A 21,187-nucleotide genomic window follows, 5' to 3' on the forward strand; every position below is an offset into this window, starting at 1 on the left:
AGAATTTTATCATGGTTGATATGTTGGATGTCTTCCTTTGAAAACTCCTTGTTCAAATCCATTATTTATTTACTAATGATTACTAGATTTATAAATTTTAATCAGTTCCTTATATGTCTTGGATATGAGTTCGTTAGCAAAAAACTCTAATTTCAAAGTTTTTCCCTATGATTATCTGTTTTGTTTCTAATTTTAACTTCATTAGATTTAGTACAATATACACATACCTCAGAGATAATGCAAGTGTGGTTCCAAATCATCATACTAAAGTGAATATTGCAAGGTTATATTTACATTATGCTGTATTGTATTAGATTTATGATAGTTTTATGTCTAAAAATATATACCTTGATTGAAATATTTTATTGCTAAATAATGCTAACATAAGTGCTAAAAGCTAAATTTTTAGCTAAATGCTAAAATACTAAAAAAATAATTTTTTTTGCTGGTAGAGGATCTTGTTTTGATGTTGATGGCTGTTGATTGATAAGGGTGGTGATTGCTGAAGGTTGGGGTAGCTGGACTGGTTTTTAAAAATAAGACAACAATGACCTTTGCTGCCAAAATTGACTTTTCTTTTCACTTGAACACAGAGGCTATTACAGGATTATTAATTGGATTAATTTAAATATTATGTGTCTCAGGGGAAAAAGAAGGCCTGAGGAGAAGAGAGATGGGGTCAGTGGAGCAGTCAGATCACACATAGCATTTAAGTTTTCTGGCTTATATGGATATGATTCATAGCTCCCCCCAAAAAAAAAAATTCCAACAATTAAAATAGTAACATCCAAGATAACTGATCAGAGATCATCATAATGTAATGATCTAATGTAATAAAAAAAGTTTGAAATGTTGTAGGAATAATAAAAGGTGATACAGAAACACAATATGAGCATATGCTATTGGAAAAAATGGTGATGAAAGGCTTGGGGGATCTAGAGTTGCTACAAACCTTCAATTTGTCAAAAACAAAACAAAACAAACATAAAATAACAATACATAAATATATAAACAATATATATTGGATATATAATATATAAAATGATAAATAAAATGAGATATGTCAACACTTTCTTTTGGGAATCTGATACATATAACTTGTTTACATAACAAATACACAAATAATAGTTTAAAATAACTTTTTACTCTCATAAGATCATAATGATGAGAAATTTACTAGCAATTTATAGTAAGGGATTATTTAAAACTCTTTCTGAAAGAATCAGAAAAAAAGAAAGAGTCCAAAGTTCCCCAAACTTATTTTCTCCTCTTCATATCACTCTAGGGTACCATATTGTACACAGGAAATTGTGAATAAGACTCTTTTAGAGTCTTGAGAAAATGCTTTAGGCATTTGTGATGTTTCTACCAATTGTGCCTCACAGTCTTTGCTCTGTCAGGAAATGTAATTATCTATCAAGTTTTTTAGCAGTCAATGGGATTATGACATTAAAAGCCCCTTTTATTTTAATGCCCCCTGGGAAAAAGGAGTTTCTATTGCAACTTAATGAGCAATGGTACATTACTCAGAGAGAGTAGCAAGTGCCAGGAAAGGATGGGATGTTTGCTTCTCATAATGAGCTTTTTCATTCATTAAAAATTAAAGAGACATTATACATTTCAGGTAGATGTCTGGATTTTATTATTGCCAGTATCCCCATATATATATATATATTTTTTTTTTTTAGGCAAACGAAGTATATTTTTTTTATTATATATATATATATATATATATGTATATATATATATATATATATATATTTTATAATATTATCCCTTGTATTCATTTTTCCAAATTACCCCCCTCCCTCTATTCCCTCCCCCCGACGACAGGCAATACCATACATTTTACATGTGTTACAATATAGTCTAGGTACAATACATGTGTGTGGATATCATTTTCTTGTTGCACAATAAACATTAGAATCCGAAGGTACATGCAACCTGGGCAGACAGATATTAGTGCTAACAATTTACATTCCCCTCCCAGTGTTTCTTCTCTGGGTGTAGCTACCTCTGTCCATCATTGATCAACTGGAAGTGAGTTGGATCTTTATGTTGAAGATTTCCACTTCCATCAGAATACATCCTCATACAGTATTGTTGTTGAAGTGTACAGTGATCTTCTGGTTCTGCTCATTTCACTCAGCATCAGTTGATTTAAGTCTCTCCAGGCCTCTCTATATTCCTCCTGCTGGTCATTTCTTACCGAGCAATAATATTCCATAACCTTCATATACCACAATTTACCCAACCATTCTCCAACTGATGGACATCCATTCATCTTCCAGTTTCTAGCTACAACAAAAAGAGCTGCCACAAACATTTTGGCACATATATGTCTCTTTCCGCTCTTTAGTATTTCTTTGGGATATAATCCCAGTAGTAGCGCTGCTGGGTCAAAGGGTATGCACAGTTTGATAACTTTTTGGGCATAATTCCAGATTGCTCTCCAGAATGGCTGGATTCTTTCACAACTCCACCAGCAATGTATTAGTGTCCCAATTTCCCCACATCCCCTCCAACATTTGTCATTATTTGTTCCTGTCATCTTAGCCAATCTGACAGGTGTGTAGTGGTATCTCAGAGTGGTCTTAATTTGCATTTCTCTGATCAGTAGTGATTTGGAACACTCTTTCATGTGAGTGGATATAGTTTCAATTTCTTCCTCTGAGAATTGTCTGTTCATATCCTTTGTCCATTTATCAATTGGAGAATGGTTCAGTTTCTTATAAATTATGGTCAGTTCTCTATATATTTTGGAAATGAGACCTTTGTCAGAACCTTTGTTTTTAAAAATATTTTCCCAATTTGTTACTTCCCTTCTAATCTTGTTTGCATTAGTATTATTTGTACAGAAACTTTTTAGTTTGATGTAATCAAAATCTTCTATTTTGTGATCAATAATGATCTCTAGTTCTCCTCTGGTCATAAATTCCTTCCTCCTCCACAAGTCTGAGAGGTAGATTATCCTCTGTTCCTCTAATCTATTTATTATCTCCCTCTTTATGCCTAAATCATGGACCCATTTTGATCTTATCTTGGTATATGGTGTTAAGTGTGGATCCATATCTAATTTCTGCCATACTAATTTCCAGTTTTCCCAACAGTTTTTTCCGAATAATGAATTTTTATCCCTAATGTTGGAATCTTTGGGTTTGTCAAAGATTAGATTGCTATAGATGTACCCTTTTTTGTCCTTTGTATCTAATCTGTTCCACTGATCTACCGGTCTATTTCTTAGCCAATACCAAATGGTTTTGGTGACTGCTGCTATATAATATAGCTTTAGATCAGGTACACTTAGACCACCTTCCTCTGAGTTTTTTTTTCATTAGTTCCCTTGCAATTCTTGACCTTTTATTCTTCCATATGAATTTTGTTGTTATTTTTTCTAGGTCATTAAAATAGTTTCTTGGGAGTCTGATTGGTATAGCACTAAATAAATAGATTAGTTTGGGGAGTATTGTCATCTTTATTATATTCGCTCGGCCTATCCAAGAGCACTGAATGTCTTTCCAATTATTTAAATCTGATTTTATTTTTGTGGCAAGTGTTTTGTAATTTTTCTCATATAATTCCTGACTTTTCTTTGGTAGATGGATTCCCAAATATTTTATACTCTCAACATTTGTTTGGAATGGAATTTCTCTTTGTATCTCTTGCTGTTGCATTTTGTTAGTGATATATAAAAATGCCGAGGATTTATGTGGATTTATTTTGTATCCTGCCACTTTGCTGAAATTTTGAATTATTTCTAGTAGCTTTTTAGCAGAGTCTTTGGGGTTCTCTAAGTATACCATCATGTCATCTGCAAAAAGTGATAGTTTAATTTCCTCATTTCCTACTCTAATTCCTTGAATCTCTTTTTCGGCTCTTATTGCCGAGGCTAGCGTTTCTAGTACTATATTGAATAGTAATGGTGATAGTGGGCAACCTTGTTTCACTCCTGATCTTACTGGGAAAGGTTGCAGTTTATTTCTATTGCATATTATGCTTACTGACGGTCTTAAATATATACTCCTGATTATTCTAAGGAATAATCCATTTATTCCTATACTCTCAAGAGTTTTTAGTAGGAATGGATGTTGGATTTTGTCAAATGCTTTTTCTGCATCTATTGAGATGATCATATGGTTCTTATTAATTTGATTATTAATATGGTCAATTATATTAATAGTTTTCCTAATATTAAACCAGCCCTGCATTCCTGGAATAAATCCTACTTGATCATAGTGTATTATCTTGGAGATGATTTTCTGAAGTCTTTTTGCTAATATCTTATTTAAGATTTTAGCATCAATATTCATTAAGGAGATTGGTCTATAATTTTCTTTCTCAGTTTTCGATCTACCAGGTTTAGGTATCAGTACCATGTCTGTGTCATAAAAGGAGTTTGGTAGGACTCCTTCATCCCCTATTTTTTCAAATAATTTATATAACATTGGGGCTAATTGTTCTTTAAATGTTTGGTAGAATTCACATGTGAATCCATCTGGCCCTGGGGATTTTTTCCTGGGGAGTTGATTAATAGCTTGTTCTATTTCTTTTTCTGAAATGGGACTATTTAAGCAATTTATCTCCTCCTCTGTTAATCTAGGGAGCCTATATTTTTGGAGGAAGTCATCCATTTCACTTAAGTTATCAAATTTATTGGCATAAAGTTGGGCAAAGTAACTCCTTATTATTTCTCTAATTTCCTCTTCATTGGTGGAAAGATCCCCCTTTTCATTTGTAAGACTATCAATTTGATTTTCCTCTTTCTTTTTTTTGATCAAATTTACCAAAGGTTTATCTATTTTATTGGCTTTTTCATAAAACCAACTCTTGGTTTTATTTATTAATTCAATAGTTTTTTTACTTTCAATTTTATTGATTTCTCCTTTTAATTTTTGTATTTCGAGTTTAATTTTTGGTTGGGGGTTTATAATTTGGTCTTTTTCTAGCCTTTTAAGTTGTAAGCCCAATTCGTTAATCTTCTCTTTCTCAATTTTCTTCAAATAAGCCTCTAAAGATATAAAATTTCCCCTTATTACTGCTTTAGCTGCATCCCAAAGATTTTGATATGATGTCTCATCATTATCATTATCTTGGGTGAAATTGTGAATTGTTTCTATAATTTGCTCTTTCACCCAGTCATTCTTTAAGATGAGATTATTCAGTTTCCAATTACTTTTTGGTCTATTTACCCCTAACTTTTTACTGAATGTAGCTTTTATTGCATTGTGATCTGAGAAGAAGGCATTTATTATTTCTGCCTTCCTACATTTAATTTTGAGATCTTTATGTCCTAATATATGGTCAATTTTTGTATAGCATCCATGAACTGCTGAGAAGAAAGTATATTCCTTCCTATTGCCATTCAGTTTTCTCCAAAGGTCTATCATACCTAGGTTTTCTAATGTTCTATTTACTTTTTTTAATTTCTTTCTTGTTTGTTTTGTGGTTTGATTTGTCTAAATCTGAGAGTGCAAGGTTGAGATCTCCCACTATTATAGTTTTACTGTCTATTTCTTCTTGCAGTTCTCTTAACTTTTCCTTTAGAAAGTTAGATGCTATACCACTTGGTGCATATATGTTTAGTATTGATATGGCTTCATTATTTATGCTACCTTTCAGCAGGATATAGTTTCCTTCCTTATCTTTTTTAACGAGATCTACTTCTGCTTTTGCTTGATCTGAGATAAGGATAGCTACCCCTGCTTTTTTGGCTTTACCTGAAGCATAATAGGCTCTGTTCCAACCTTTTACCTTTACTCTGTATGTATCTCCCTGCTTTAAGTGTGTTTCCTGTAGGCAACATATTGTAGGGTTCTGCTTTTTGATCAAATCTGCTATCCGTCTCTGTTTGATGGGATCGTTCATCCCATTTACATTTACAGTTAAAATTACTAATTCTGTATTTCCTGCCATCATATTATCCCCAGATTATGCTTTTTTCCCTTGACCCCCCTGATCCCCCTCCCCGATATTTAATTTACAGACCCCCCTTGTGACGCGCAACCCTCCCTCTTTTTTTTTTTTTTTTTAGGATCCCTCCCCCCTCCCTCCAAGTCCCTTCACTTATTCTCCTTTTCCTTTTCCCTTTTCCTCTCCCCCCTTTTAATGAGGTGAGAGAAAATTCTCTGAAAAACAAATATGTTAATTATTTACTCTTTGAGCCTCTTCTGATGAGAGCAAGATTCATACAATGATTCTCCCCCTCACTAAGTTCCTCCAGATATGGTGTATTTTCTATGTCTCTTCCTGGGATGTAGTTTCCCTCTTTTTATCACTCCTTCCCCTTTTTCTGAACCGACCTCCTTCCCTTTACTACACCCCCCTTTTTTTCTTTTATATCAGTAAAATCAAATTATCCTTGAGTATTTTTTATATACCCACAACAGAGTTACAGTTCTCAAGGGTTCTGTGTACCTTTTTCTGTTTCTCTTCAGTCTTGTGGATGTAGATCAAATTTTTTGTTTAAGTCTGGTTTTTTTCTTAGAAACATATAGAATTCCTCTGTTTCATTGAATGACCATCTTCTTCCATGGAAAAAGATGCTAAACTTAGCTGGGTAGTTCATTCTTGGTTGCAGTCCTTGATCTTTTGCCTTACGGAATATCAGGTTCCAGGCCCTTCTATCTTTTAATGTGGAGGCAGCCAGATCTTGGGTGACCCTTATTGTGGCACCTTGGTATTTAAATTGTTTTTTTCTAGCTGCTTGCAGGATTTTCTCCTTTGTGTGGTAATTCTGCAGCTTAGCCACAATATTCCGTGGTGTTCTTTTTTTAGGGTCTATTTCAGAAGGAGTTCGATGAATTCTTTCCACATCTACTTTCCCTTCTGTTTCTATTATCTCTGGACAGTTCTCTTTGATAATTTCCTGTAAAATAGAATCTAGGCTCTTTTTTTGGTCATAGTTTTCTGGAAGTCCAATAATCCGCAGATTATCTCTCCTAGATCTATTTTCCAGGTCTATAGATTTTCCCAGTAAGTATTTGACGTTGTTCTCCAGCTTCTCATTTTTTTTTGTTTTGTTTGACTGATTCTTGGGTTCTCTGTGAATCATTCATTTCTATTTGTTCCATCCTGACTTTTAAGGAGTTATTTTCTTCTTTCACAGTTTTTAGTTCTTTTTGTAAATGCCCAATTTCGTTTTTAAATGAATTATTTTGCTCTATTGAATTTTTTTCCATTTCCCTAATTTTTTTTTTTTGAGAATTATTTTCTTTTTCCAATTCAGAAATTCTATTTTCTTGAGACTTTTTTATCTTTTCCAATTCAGAAATCCTACTTTCCTGTGTTTTTTTAACCTTTTCTAATTCACTAATTTTGTTTCCCTGCATCTCCTGTGAATTCTTTATTTTTTCCAACTCCAATTTCAGGACGTTGTTATTCTCTATCATAGCTTCCCTTTCCTTTCCCCATTTTTCTTCGATCTCCCTCAATTTTTTAAGAGCTTCTTCTAGGAGAGAGTTATGTGATGGGGGGCAGGAATCGTTCCCCTTTAGGTTGTTTTCTGCTGATTCTCTGCTGTCAACTTCCTCGGGGTTGGATACCCGCTCTTTCTCTGTATAGAAGGAATCTATAGTTTTTCTAGCTTTTTTGCTCATATTTAAAAAAATGTTTTGGGGTCTGTCCCTGGGGTAGGAAATTATTTACTTCTTTACCAGCTTCCTCCCAGACTGGTTGGATGCAGCGGCCCCTGCGCCTGAGCTAAGATAGAGCTCTGGGAGAGAGTTCCCCACCCCCTCCCTGGAAGTGCCTCAGAGGTGATTAGCACTACTGTGCTTCGAGGGCGTAGAATAGTGAAGACAGCACGAAGCCCAGCCTATGTTTCCGGGTGGGGAGTGGATGTCTGCAGCAGGTGACGTGAGAAGCCCCTGTGCTCAAACTGGAAGTGTCTGCCAGAAACCGTGGTCCCTAGTTCAAAGGTTCCGCTTCTCTGGGACTTCCTGGAGCTGAGTTCCACTCCCTCCAGCTAAGCTAGGCAGTGTGTGTTGCCTTGGGCCGTATCCACCCACTTGTCAATCTCTTAACTATTCTCAGGTGGTAGCTGAGGCCACACCCCCTGGTGCCGAGTCTCTGCTGAGTCACCCCCAGGATCGGGGAAAATCTAATCTGAGTTTTAAAATATTTTGGCTTTCTCTTCTGAACTGCTAAATAATTAGCAGAGAAGAGCTAACAGCCTGTGCCAGATTCCTTTACCTCAGTGGCTTCTCTGATCCCAGAGCCCTTCCCAGCGCAATGGGCGCAGTGTGCCCCTACCCCACCGTCTATGCTGGTCTCTCTTATTCCTCCCCTGAGAACTGACCTTTCCTGTTGAAACTCCAGATTCTCTTCAGCTGGTAAGTCGTGCTTCCAGTCCTTGTGGTATCTATCAGTCCTGAGCTAATTTTGAGACTTAGTTTATCTAATTGGTTGTGAGGGAGTGAGGACGTTCACGGAGTCGTGTGTTTCTTCTCCGCCATCTTGGCTCCGCCCCCCCCATATATTTTTTAAAATTTATTTTTCCCCAGTAACATATTTAAAACAATTTTTAGTATTTTAAAAAATAGTTTTAAAATAATAGCTTTTTATTTTCAAAATATATGCAGATAGTTTTCAATATTTGCCCTTGTAAAACTTGTGTTCCAATTTTTTCTCTCTCCCTCCCACTCTTTCAACTAGATAGCAAGTAATCCAAAGAATGTTAAACATATACAATTCTTCTATACATATTTCTATATTTCTTTTGCTACATAAGAAAAATTAGATCAAAAGGAAAAAATGAGAAAGAAAAAAAGCAAATAAACAATAACAAAAATATTATGTTGTGATCCACATTCAGTCCCCATAAACTTCTTTCTGGATGCAGATGGCTTTTCTCCATCACAAGTCTATTGGACTTGGCCTGAATTACTTCATTGCTGAAAAGAGCCATATTTATCAGAATTCATAATCTTGCTGTTGCTGTGTACAATGTTCTCTTGATTCTACTCACTTCACTTAGTATCAGTTCATGTAAATCTCTTCAGGCCTTTCTGAAATAATCCTCCTGATCATTTCTTACAGACAATAATATTCTAGAATCATTCATATACCATAACTTATTCAGCCATTCCCCAACAGATGGGCATCCACTCAGTTTCCAGTTCCTTCCCACTACTAAAAGGCTGCCACGAACATTTTTGCACATGTGGGTCCTCTTCCCTTTTTAATGATCTCTTTCTGCTACAAATCCAGTAGAGACATTGCTGGATCAAAGAGTGTGTACTCTTTGATAGCCTTTTGGGCATAGTTCCAAAACTATGGTTGGTTTAGGTCACAACTCCACCAACAACATATGTGTCCCAATTTTCCCACATCCCCTCCATCATTTATTATTATCTTTTCCTATCATCTTAGTCAATCTGACTGGTGTGTAGTGATGCATTAGAGTTGTATTTCTCTGATCAATAATGACAGAGCATTTTTTCATATAACTAGAAATGATGATGATTTCATATGACTAATTTCTTCATCTGAAAACTTTCTGCTCATATGCTTTGCCATTTATCAATTGGAAAATAGCTTTTAGTCTTATAAATTTGAGTCAATTCTCTATTTATTTTAGAAATGAGTCCTTTATCAAAACCCTTAGATATAAACATTTTCCCTCAATTTTCTGCTTTCCTTCTAATCTTGTCTGCATTTGTTTTGTTTGTACAAAACCTTTTTAATTTAATATAATCAAAATTATCCATTTTGTATTTCATAATGTTCTCTAGTTCTTCTTTGGCAAAGATTCCTTCCTTCTCCATAAATCTGAGAGGTGGACTTAAAATAGTTTTGATTTCCAAATTCCATACTTTCCTCTTTCTATGTCTTCTCCTCTCCCTGAGATGGTGAGCAAGCTGATAAAGGTTATACATGTACAATCAGGTAAAACATTTTCATATTAGTCATTTTGTACAAGAAGACTGAAACAACAACAATAAAAAGAGAGTAAAAAGTTGTATGCTTCAGTCTATATTCAGATAATATTAGTTTTTTATCCCTTTTTCAGCAATTGGGGAAAAACTCCAACTACTACTTATTATTCAACAATCATGTATAAGTCATTGCATAAACTTTTCCAGGCTCTTGTTGCCAACTCTGTATTATTTGCCACATGTAAAACTAAATAATTAATATTAGTTATATAGTACCTACTATGTTCTAAGCTTGGAAGCATGTACTATTTTTTTACATTTTACAATTTTTTTTTACAGTTTTCTTCATTTTATACTAGAAAAAACTAAGGTAGTCAGATTTTAAGTGACTTGCTCCAGTATTGCACAGCTCATAAAAATCTAAGCCCAGATTTGAACTGAGAAGTATTTCTCTTAATAGAGTATTAAATTCCTCAGGTTTAGTGCTGGGGAAACAAATAGATTTTTTTTTAAGTTTGTGAAACAAGATTTATTCTGCAAGTAATCATCTTACCTATTTTCCTCCTATGGGAAATTTTAAATTTTCTTCAGATACCATATTTTGTGATCTTATATCTTTCTGAGAGTTTCATGTTGTATCTGTTTTGATATATCTCACCAGAGGTGATGCCTGGAGCTAAAGGAAGGCAGTATCATATTAAATAGGAACATGAATTCCCTCAATCCCAGTTCTTATTCTTTGTTTTTGTTTTGTATTTCTTGAGCTGTGTCAGAGTGCTGGATAAGGCAGATGATGAGGTAACAGGGAACCAAATGATGAGGTAAATACCTAATGATGAGGTATATACCTCAATAGGATTAATTCAGGTCTAGTGGCAGAATTGGGGTACAGGGTGTCAAACCCTAAAACCCCTTAAGATTCGGCGCAAGGATATAGAGTTAAATCAGGTCTAGTGGTGGTGAGAGTCCCCTGTAAATGAATTTACAGGCCCGAAAACCTAGATTGATAAAAAGAGGCTTATTATAGGGTTGGAAGCAAGGTTAAGGTCTGGTTAGTAAAAGGCATTAGATAGAGAAGGAAATATAACAGCCAGAGGTGGCAGGACAGAGAGTCTGTGATGCAAAGCATGGTTGCTCTCATCTTTCAACTCTCCGACAAGGGATGATTCCAACTCTGCTCTTTTGCTTCAAGAAGCCTAGGGCAGTGGGCAAATTCTTAGCAGGCTTTTCAGATAAGGAAAAACCTGTTTTGGGGAAACCTGAGCAGATAGTTGGGGGTTGAGAAAATCCAAGCCAGCTCAGATCCAGTGGGGGCTGGGCCCAAACTGGCTTGACCAGATCTTGTAATCAAAGATCAGTCCCAAAGGAAGTTGGAGATCAGATAAGGAATCTTAAAGGGGCTATCACCCCCATCAGCAGAGACCATTTTTTTGCTTCCTTGCCTGTGACCATTTAATATTTAAAACAGAAGATTTATTTATTTATTTGCTTGGCAATGCAGTTGGGGTTAAATGATTTGCCCAGGGTCACACAGCTAGTAAGTATTAAGTATCTGAGACTGTATTTGAATTCATATCTTCCTGACTTCAGGGTCGGTGCTCTAAACACTGTGCCATCTAAACAACTCCCTTCTTCCCCCCCACTAGATTAATATTAATAGAGATGGCTCTCTATTTCAAGGATAGTAGAGAAAGCTGTCTCCATACCAGACATTAGAAGTTCTGGATCTAGGATGCTTATGCTGTGTGAATATGTGACTTTGGGAATGTCATTTAATCTCTTAATATTACTCACACTCTGTTTCCTTCACAATTAAAGTCATACCAATAGTACCTATATCAATTTGAGTTGTAAAATTCAAGTGAGATAATGTATATGATGAGTTTTGCTAATTTTACAAAGTATATAATAGCAACTGTTTTAGTATGGGAAGATATTTGCCAGTTGTTTTTGGTAAGTGGCTATGGGTGTGAAATTTTTACATCTTCAGGATTTCTGTGTATCCTTTGTATACCTCACTTTTTATACCCTACTCTCCTCCACTCCCTCGAGGGCAGGTGAATTTTCATACCTTCAAGGGTAGACAACTTGGAAAGATGAAGGGGAGAGAGAGACAGACAGAGAAGGGGGAAGAAAGAGACAGACACACAGAGACACAGAAAGAGACAGAGAGAAATACATACACAGACAGACAGAGATGAGGGGAAAGAGAGAGAGAGAGAAAGAGAGAGAGACACACACACACACACAGAGACAGAGAGAGACAGACAGACAGAGAGAGACAGAGAGAGAGACAGAGACAGAGAGAGACAGAGAGAGAGACAGAGACAGAGACAAAGAGACAGAGACAGACAGAGAGAGAGAGACAGAGAGAGAGACACACACACACACACACACAGAGACAGAAAGAGAGAGAGAGAGAGAGAGAGAGAGAGAGAGAGAGAGAGAGAGAGAGAGAGAGAGAGAGAGAGAGAGAGAATGAAAGACAGATCTTTCTTTTTGCCCAGGAAAACAAACTTGCTCATAAAGAGGGATATGAGGTGAACAAGATGAAGATACAGACAGCAAGTGCAAGGAATTTTAGCTTATCTTAAGAATATTTTATATAAAAAATAACAAAAATGTTGCTAGACATACCATAGAAACAACATACTCAGGCAGAGTAGGAGGGATAATGGATGAATACTGAGAAATAATATCTTTGAAAGTATGTTCAATTTATCAATTCAATCAGTCATTGGAAATCAAAGACAAAAGCAAAACAGACCTTCTTCTCCATGTGTTCTGCATTTTAGAAGAGAAAACAATATGTGATGATGTATAAAACTCATTAGAAATAGATATAGTATGCCCAGGCAAATGCTGCTGAGAGTGTGGAAGTGGGTCAGGAAAGGCTCTCTGTTGGCAATGAGGCTGGATCTGCATCTTGAAGGAAGTCAGCAATTTCCAGTGGTTAAAATGAGAACTGCTTTACAGGTAGGAAGAATAAAGAGAGCTAGGGAAGAACAGCAGTTGGGCTAGTTTTGTGGAACCTCACTTAAATAGACATATTACAAGGTCACAGAGTATAATAAATATGATCTAATGCAACTCTAATTTATTTTTTTTAAAGAAGCTAAAACCCAGAGGTATTAAGCCCAAAGTAATGGCACCAATCTTTCCACTTAAGGGAGTTAGAAAAGAGGGAATCATTAGGGGCTGAGACTGCATTAATTAGACTCACTATAGATAGCAATAAGGGTTTCTAGTTTCCTCAATCTGTGACTTAGCCTGTTTTCTGTTCAAAGAGGCTGCTTTTCCATACTAATGAAAAATCCAACACAGTTAGGATGGAGATTAGGTATGAAATTAGGGTAAAACTGTATCCACTTGAAGAGAGTCCACACTTTGCAAAAGCAAGGATGTCTTTTTTTAGTATGAATGAGGCAAAGGAGCCTAGCTACTGAGGAGCCAGTGTTGTTTGGGACAGGATACATGATCTAGGTTTTGTTTAGTATCCAATGTGTGACTGGGATACCCAATTAATTAAAATTTGATATTTTAAAATAATGATAAATGAGGTGATTTGGGTTGTCAGATCTTACTGTTTTGTTTTTTAGGTATTTATGAGCCGCTACTTCTTGTCCTACTTCGGTGAACCTACCTTCGATGTGAAAATTGCCTTTTGTCAGGTGTGTGTTTCTTACAGGTAAAACAAGGTACAGTATATTCCCTTGTACTTCCATTTTCCCACATTCACCATTTCATCTTGTCATCCAATATTCAAAATACCTGGACTGCAATTATTTCAATGTATTTCAGAAGGTCTAAATGCTCATAGCATGGAGTTAGGAAACTTTTTGAGACTAAAATAAAATTAAGAGGTAGACTACCACCTCTACCTATCCTTTTCCTTTTTTGTACTTTTGAATTGGGACATAGGAATGAAAGTAGGACTTGTTTCTGGACATGTGTGACATGGTACTGAAGATGGCTTTGGGGATGATTAGCAACTTGGCTTCTTCCACATTACCATTCAGATCACCTCAGGGTATGGGCACTAGCATGATGAGCCATTCCTTTTATTGGCCACTGAGCAGGAAGAATTGCTAATACAATAAGCACTGCTTACTGGGCACCATGAACTTGGGGCCTTTGCTCTTTCCATTAGGCACAAATCCAGACTGGATTCAGTTCTAGAGAAGCCTTCCCTCTAATGAGATGGGTTCAATTCTCTGTTTTCATTTTCTTGGACTCCTTTTGTCCACCACTGTAACACTTTGGGGAAAAGTTGCTTAAGCTTAACTTTTAGCTCAGATCTAGAAAGTTTCTCAAATAAGGGGTAAAACATAACATAATCTACAATGAGAATCAGGTATGGAAGAGATGTCCCTCAAGACAATTAAGGCACTGACTGAATGCATCTTTCTGCTGGTGTTCACCTTCTAAAGAAGTAAAGAAGGTCAATTAGGTGGCACAGCGGATAGAATGCTGGGCCAGGAGTCAGTAAGATTCATCTTCATGAATTCAAATTGGATCTCAGATGTGTCTTAGCTGTGTGAATTTGGATAAGCCATTTGATTCTATTTGCCTTAGATTCTTCATCTGTAAAATTAACTGGAGAAGGAAGTAGCAAAACACTTCAGTATTTGTCAAGAAAACCCCAAATAGGGTTCTAAAGATTCAGAAACAACTGAAAATGACCAAATTACAACAAGAAAACAAATTCTTAAACATTCCCAAGTGTACACTTGACATAAACAGACTTGAACAAGGAGCAATAATATCTTTTATTTTTACCACTCTCTAGGAGGCCCATCAGAATAAAAACCAGTCTGTGCAATTGCTGAATAAGCATTTCACATTTCACTTCAGCTCAGTAATGTTCCCTTCAAGACAGAACTGAGCCAGTAATGGAGCTCATTTCCCTGCTGGTGGTCACCTTCAAGAAGCATGAGGAGAATTGTAAGAAATATCTCCTTGTGCTACCCATCAGCTCTCACCCAAAATATCAGCATCTCTGAACCTCTTGAATTCACAAAACAATTTCAAAGACTAGACAATCTCCATCTCAGAGTCAGTGTTTAACTAGCTAAAATCAGGAAAGAACAGTTATAGAAGAGGAACTCACAACTCATTATCAGAATACCAGCTTTAGCTCCTATGCATTCACAGTCTCATAGTGATCATGGTGGGGGATAGGGTTAGTTGTCTTTCCTTTCAACCGTTCAAAGGAAATTATGTGATACTACTTAAAGCTTCTAGGGAAAAAGAGAGCGAGACACACACACACACACACACACACACACACACTGAGAAAGAGAGAGAGAGAGAGAGAGAGAGAGAGAGAGACAGAGAGAGACAGAGAGAGAGAGAGACAGAGAGACAGAGAGACAGAGACAGAGACACACAGGCAGAGAGAGAGACAGAGAGATAGAGAGACAGAGAGAGACAGAGAGAGAAAGAAAGAGACACACACACAAAGAGAGACAGAAAGAGAGAGACAGAGAGAGAGAAAGAGAGACAGAGAGAGACAGAGACACACACAAAGAGAGAGAGATAGAAAGAGAGAGACAGAGAGAGAGACAGAGAGACAGAGAGAGAGAGAGAGAGAGAGAGAGAGAGAGAGAGACAGAGAGACAGAGAGATAGAGAGAGAGACAGAGAGAGAGAGAAAGAGACACACACACACAGAGAGACAGAGAGACAGAGAGACAGAGAAAGAGACACACACACAAAGAGAGAGAGACAGAGAGACAGAGAGACAGAGAGAGACAGAGACACACACACAAAGAGAGAGAGACAGAGAGACAGAGAGAGAGAGAAAGAGACACACACACAAAGAGAGAGAGAGAGAGAGAGAGAGAGAGAGAGAGAGAGGAAGACATTCACTTTCTTTTTAAAGGTCCATTGAGTCATGTGTTCTTCCTGCTCAAGAACCAGTGAGGTGATTGTCACCATGTCATAATCCCAAAGAACCCAAGCAGTGAGTCATACACATGGTTAGCTGGAAGAAACTAGGAAGTTTTTTTGTCTCTCCCCCAGATTTCCTTTCAGCATTGAGTACCAAATGGCTGGAAGCAAGAAGGACTGCCTTGTTCATGCTCTGTTAAATCTTCAGTAGAAAGAGTGGGTGCTTGCTTGGCACATCTAGTACTGAGTCACTCGTGTAAATTATTTTTTCCATATTTCATTTTTTGCCAAAAAATTTCAGGATCTTGAGAAGTCTTTGAAATAAGGATCATGTTAAGCTACAATTATTTCGGAAATAATAATGTAGTAATAGTTGAACCCTTAAAATACATGTAACCTTCAGAAGTGATGCATTATTGGATTTGTGGGTTAGAGAAAGTTTTCAAGTTTAGCATTCAGTAAAGGAGATTCTAGGTGTTATTTCCCATGCCCTGTCTATACCATGCACATTTTCTACATAGACTAACAAGAAGAATCACAAATTATCCCACACATGTATGTCTGACTTTTTTCCCCATTGCACCTGAAGAGCCCAGGAAATGAGGGATAACTTGGGCAGATCACTCTGAAACAAATTTTAAGAATGTGGATTGCTGTGTGGAATAGTTAAATAGTAGCTAGAGCACTGAATTTGGGCTCAGAAAGGCTGGGTTCAGATTTCACTTCAAACACTTATAAATGTATGAGCCCGAGAAAGTTATTCCTTTCAGGAAGGAGCAGGATGCACAAGAGCTTAGTACCAGCCACAGTGGACAGCAGCAATGAGACAGCCTCCCCTGCTCTGCTCAGACATTAATGAGCCATGTTAGGAAGCACCAGTGGCGTAGTGATAAAAGCAACAAAGAAGCTGAAAAGAGGTCTGAGCTGCAGCAAAGATGGCAAAGATTAAGGGGGTCTGTCCAGCTCCAGTGGGCAACTTGAATTCAAGAGCTCCATCTGAAGCTGTCACTTAGAGTTCCCATGTTAGTGATTGAAAGATGTTGCCAAAGATCTACTTTTCCCCCAATTTCTTCTTCCTATGCTTGTTCAACAACAAGCATTGTATTTATTATATTCTGAGGGCTTCTTTTATAAAATATTTCCTATATATTGATTTTGCCTTAAATATCAAGTAACTAACAGCCGACTACAATTGAGCAAAACTTAAATTAGAGCTAATACTCAAACTTGTCTGAATATCTTTTTAACTGGGGAACTCTGCATACTATTATTGCATTAATATGTTTTCTTCTGATTCAAATTTGACAAAACGGGAGAGAAAGGACAGGGTTCTTAAATTTTTTTGATTGTAAGAAAAAGAGAAAGGCAAGCAGGGTATATAGACTGGGGAAGCATGGGTGACTTCACCATTTCTAGCAGAAGGACTGTGTTAATGTCTGTTTTCAGCCCCAGCAACATTTCAGTTGCCTGAAGCTAATCTTGTTTGAGAAAACTCAGACCTCTTATCTTAGTCCTGTTCCTTGGAAGGAGAGATAAACTGAGGCACACATCCATTATCCTTAGCTCATTATCTGAAGGCTAGAGATAGTCTAGCATATTGGATTCAAGGCTAGGATTCAAATCTTGTGTCTGATAACTACTTATTGCCTGAGCAGATACAAATTATTTAATCTCTCGGTTTCCCTAGCAGTTTGCTAGCCTATGTGTTAGAGATCATTTGTAAGCTGGAGTGGATGGCCCCCATTAATGAAATCACAGGTAGTCTCCCCAAAATACCTCCCCAAAAGAATCCCTATATGGAAATGTTTCTTCTATTCCTTTTTGATATTCATGTTGATCTTTGAGAAAAGCTACTTCCTTTTTGGTCTATTTCCTGAAGACAGTCTTATAGGACCATGTCACAATTTCATATTCATTTTCAGTTATCTGTCCTTCATTCAGTGCCTTTTATGATTTCATGAATTAACTCCCATCATATTTTTAGATAATTCCCCCTTTTCAGCGTCTTTTGAATGATTGGTGATTTTCTCATCAGAATTTCAATATCAAGAGCTCTTCTGCATCTTGTTTTTACTATGAGATCCTAGCTATTCCATTTGAAGAGTTTTGAATTCTACTAAAGTCTAGACTTACTTCAGCATTTTCTCTTTTCACCATCATAAATTCTAAAATGGCATAATCATTTTATCTACATTTTATTATTTCCTTTTCATCAGCCCTCTCTTAGCTCATTGATGTTATGAAATGAGGCATTTGTAAGCCATTGAACATTTATCAGAAGGAAGTCTACTTTGTCCTAACCTGGCAAGGATAAACAACTAGGATAAAGGGGGCATTTAGCTTCCCCAGATATTCATGTCCTTCCTCTCCCAAACATTACTAAATTACAGAAATAGTCTTTGAATTGGCAATAACTCTAGAAGGCAAGATTTCTAGATTGAAATCCTAAAGATTTCAATGAATAAAGAAAAAGAACCTACTTATCTGTAACATATATATTTAGAGCAATTATTTTTAGCATGGCAAAAATGTTAAATAAGATGTCTATCAATTGAAAAATGGCTGAACAAATTCATATACCATATTTATTCATATACCATAGTATGTGAATAAATTGAATTCTGTTATGCTGTAAGAAATGATTAAAGGGATGATTTGAGAAAGACATTTGAACTAATGCAGAATGAAGTGAGGATAATCATTGTCTGCTATATAACCTCCTTTGTAAAAATAAATACTTTTGAATGATTTAAAAGCCATGATTCTGGAGAATTCATGTTGAGGAATTCAGAATGAGACATTGGACATAGAGAAAATTAATTTTTCTTGATTGTGAACATTTGTTATAAGAATTTTGTTTTTCATTTTATTTTCTAGTGCTATGGGTGGTTTGGAAATTTTAAAAAATGCTTGTTATTTGAAAAAAAATCTTTAAAAAAGGACAAGATGGGCCTATGTGACCTTAATCTACTTAAGATCTTTCAGACATTGTGCAATTTCTTAGACTGTTCCTCTTGAACAATTCTATGTCCATCTCATTCACTGTCTATCTATATGCCTATAAAAGATACTTATTTCTAAATATTTTTAAGTACTGGAATACTGATATACCAACTCAGAATGTTATCTGTTCAACTGCTTGCCATGATCCTAGCATTATATGCTTTGATCCATTTCTCCTTAGTACATATGGTTAGACAGATCTCTTTCAAATGACCATGGAATTCATTGTGAAGGTCTCTAACATTACAGGGATGGATTAGTATAATACTATTCAACTATGGAAATATTAAGAAAATTTTCTGATCAATTCTTCTACTGGGGAATTTGTGTGAAATAACTTTTACGACAAATAGTGAAGAATTTAGATGAAAATATCTCTCTGTTTTATAGAATGGGTATGCATTACAGACATGTCTTGTTTAAAATGAGAGCCTTCAAGATTATATTTTATTGGCATTTTTGGGCAAGATGGTTGGGGTTGACAGACTTGCCCAAGGTCATACAGTTAGTAAGTCTTAGGTGAGATTTGAACCAAGGTCCTCCTGACTGCAGGGCTGGAGCTCTATCTACTATATCACATAGTTGCCTTTATTTTGTTCTACCAATTTAAATGAACTTTAGAAATCAATGAATAATATAGACTGGTAGGTTAAAAATTTTTTTAAACTTCTTTTTTAGTTGTATTATGAAGATATGCTCTACTTTAGGGAAAAAAATATACCTGTTCTATTTTATGGGACTTTTATAAGTATAGTCTAGAAAAGATTTAACAGCTATTGGAAAAGTGCATGAGTGGTTTAATTTTCTTTTCTTTTTTTAAAACATAAAATTCCTGTTGATATTTTTGTTTTTAAATTGTAGCCCTCTGTCTCACCTCTCTCCCCTTCCAAAAGCCATAGAAAGACAAAGAATCTTTTAAAAGAAAAAGTGAAAAGAAATAAGGAAAATATAGCAAAATAAATCCATACATTGCTTAAAATATATATATATATATATATATATATATATATATATGTATATATATATATATATATTCAATGACACATGAGGACTCCCTTTTCTTCCAATGTTAGAGTTTCATTGTATCTGGTCTTGGGACCAAAGTTCCTTTTAATTTTGCAACATTTAATTTTATTGTTTTGTTGTTATTTTTCCCGTTTATATTATTGCAGTCATTTTTATTATTTTCTTAGCTCTGTTTACTTCTTTTATTTGTTATATACTTAATCAATTCATGTGAGTTTTTTTAATGCACAGTAATGTTTATAACATCCATGTATCATAATTTGTTTAGCTGTTTATCAATTGATGGACATTGACTTTGCTTCCAATTCTCTGCTATACCCTCCAAAAAATGCATCTAAAAGATTCTGTTGTGCATGAAGCCATTATTTTTGTCAGAAAGGGGTATATGATTAGCATTGAAGCCTTTGTATCAAAGAATATGGCCATTTTGTCCACTTTATTTTTATAATTCCAAATTGTTGTACATAAACAATGTATAACGATACCATTTTTCTATAACTAAGTCCTGCCCTATAATATTGACTATTCCTGGTCTTTTGTTATTTTTGCTAACTTGCTAGGTGTGAAGTTGTTCTCATGTGCATTTCTCTACTTGTAATATGGGACATTTCTTTCACATTATTATTGATAGTTTTTTGTTCTTCTTTGAGAAGATTCCTTTATCTTCTTTGATTACTTTTATGTATTGAGGAAGCTTGGATCTTAAAGTATCAGATCATTCATTGGTTTCTATTGACTTCCTATTATTTGGGATTTCCCTCTCTTTGAGCTCTCTTGAGAAGTGAATGATTTTAAAATTGTGTCAAATCTAGCATAGATTTCTTCTGGATGTATTTGTTACTGGCATTTTCTGGTTCTCAATTTCATCTTCAAGGTGATATTGCTGTTTCCTCACATAGTGCAGGACTATACTGTAGTAGAATTCAAATGAGGTGACTTCATTTTCACCCCTATGAGAACAGATCATTATAGAAATGCTATCAGGTCTTTTCCATTTTTATTATTTGCTTTTATTATTACTATATTTCATTATGTAAATATAGCATTATACCTATTTATTATCTTCCTACAGTTATATCTAGAAATGTTCTTGATACTATCTAATTCAGTTGCTTCCTTGTAGGCTTTTTTCCCCAAAAATCTGTTCATTATTTTGTACATAGATTCCAATAGAAGCTGTAGGGTTATGTGTGGCTGGTTGAATTGGGCTAGGTAAGGATGATCACTATGGAGGAAAGGCCAGACTGCTATGCTCATGCACAACTCAGTGCAGAGTTCTGATTAAAAATTCTGAAGTTTTTTTTTTTTTAATCCAAACGGAAAGTCCTATCATTGTGTCTTTTCTTAAGCTTTTTTCTGCCTAAAGCTATTATCAGTCTTCACAGTGATATC

The 21,187-nt window shown here is 35.6% G+C and overlaps 1 protein-coding gene across 10 annotated transcripts in view; it reads left to right on the forward strand.

Moving 5' to 3' along the window:
• The window catches only part of MAPK10 (mitogen-activated protein kinase 10), a 165,362-nt gene that overhangs the window by 67,441 nt on the left and 76,734 nt on the right, over positions 1 to 21,187 (forward strand). For 4 of the 10 annotated variants that reach the window (XM_074276304.1, XM_074276302.1, XM_074276306.1 and 1 more), the window contains one exon: positions 13,475 to 13,546. In XM_074276304.1, coding sequence (XP_074132405.1) covers positions 13,481 to 13,546 — 66 coding nt within the window. In that variant the 5' untranslated portion in view covers positions 13,475 to 13,480. Of the gene's footprint in view, positions 1 to 8,121; positions 8,331 to 13,474; positions 13,574 to 21,187 lie in introns of those variants that run through there. The other 6 variants (XM_074276307.1, XM_074276310.1, XM_074276311.1 and 3 more) reach the window with 5 other exon arrangements.

The sequence above is a fragment of the Sminthopsis crassicaudata genome, chromosome 6 (assembly GCF_048593235.1).
Source record: "Sminthopsis crassicaudata isolate SCR6 chromosome 6, ASM4859323v1, whole genome shotgun sequence".
Classification (NCBI taxonomy): domain Eukaryota; kingdom Metazoa; phylum Chordata; class Mammalia; order Dasyuromorphia; family Dasyuridae; genus Sminthopsis; species Sminthopsis crassicaudata.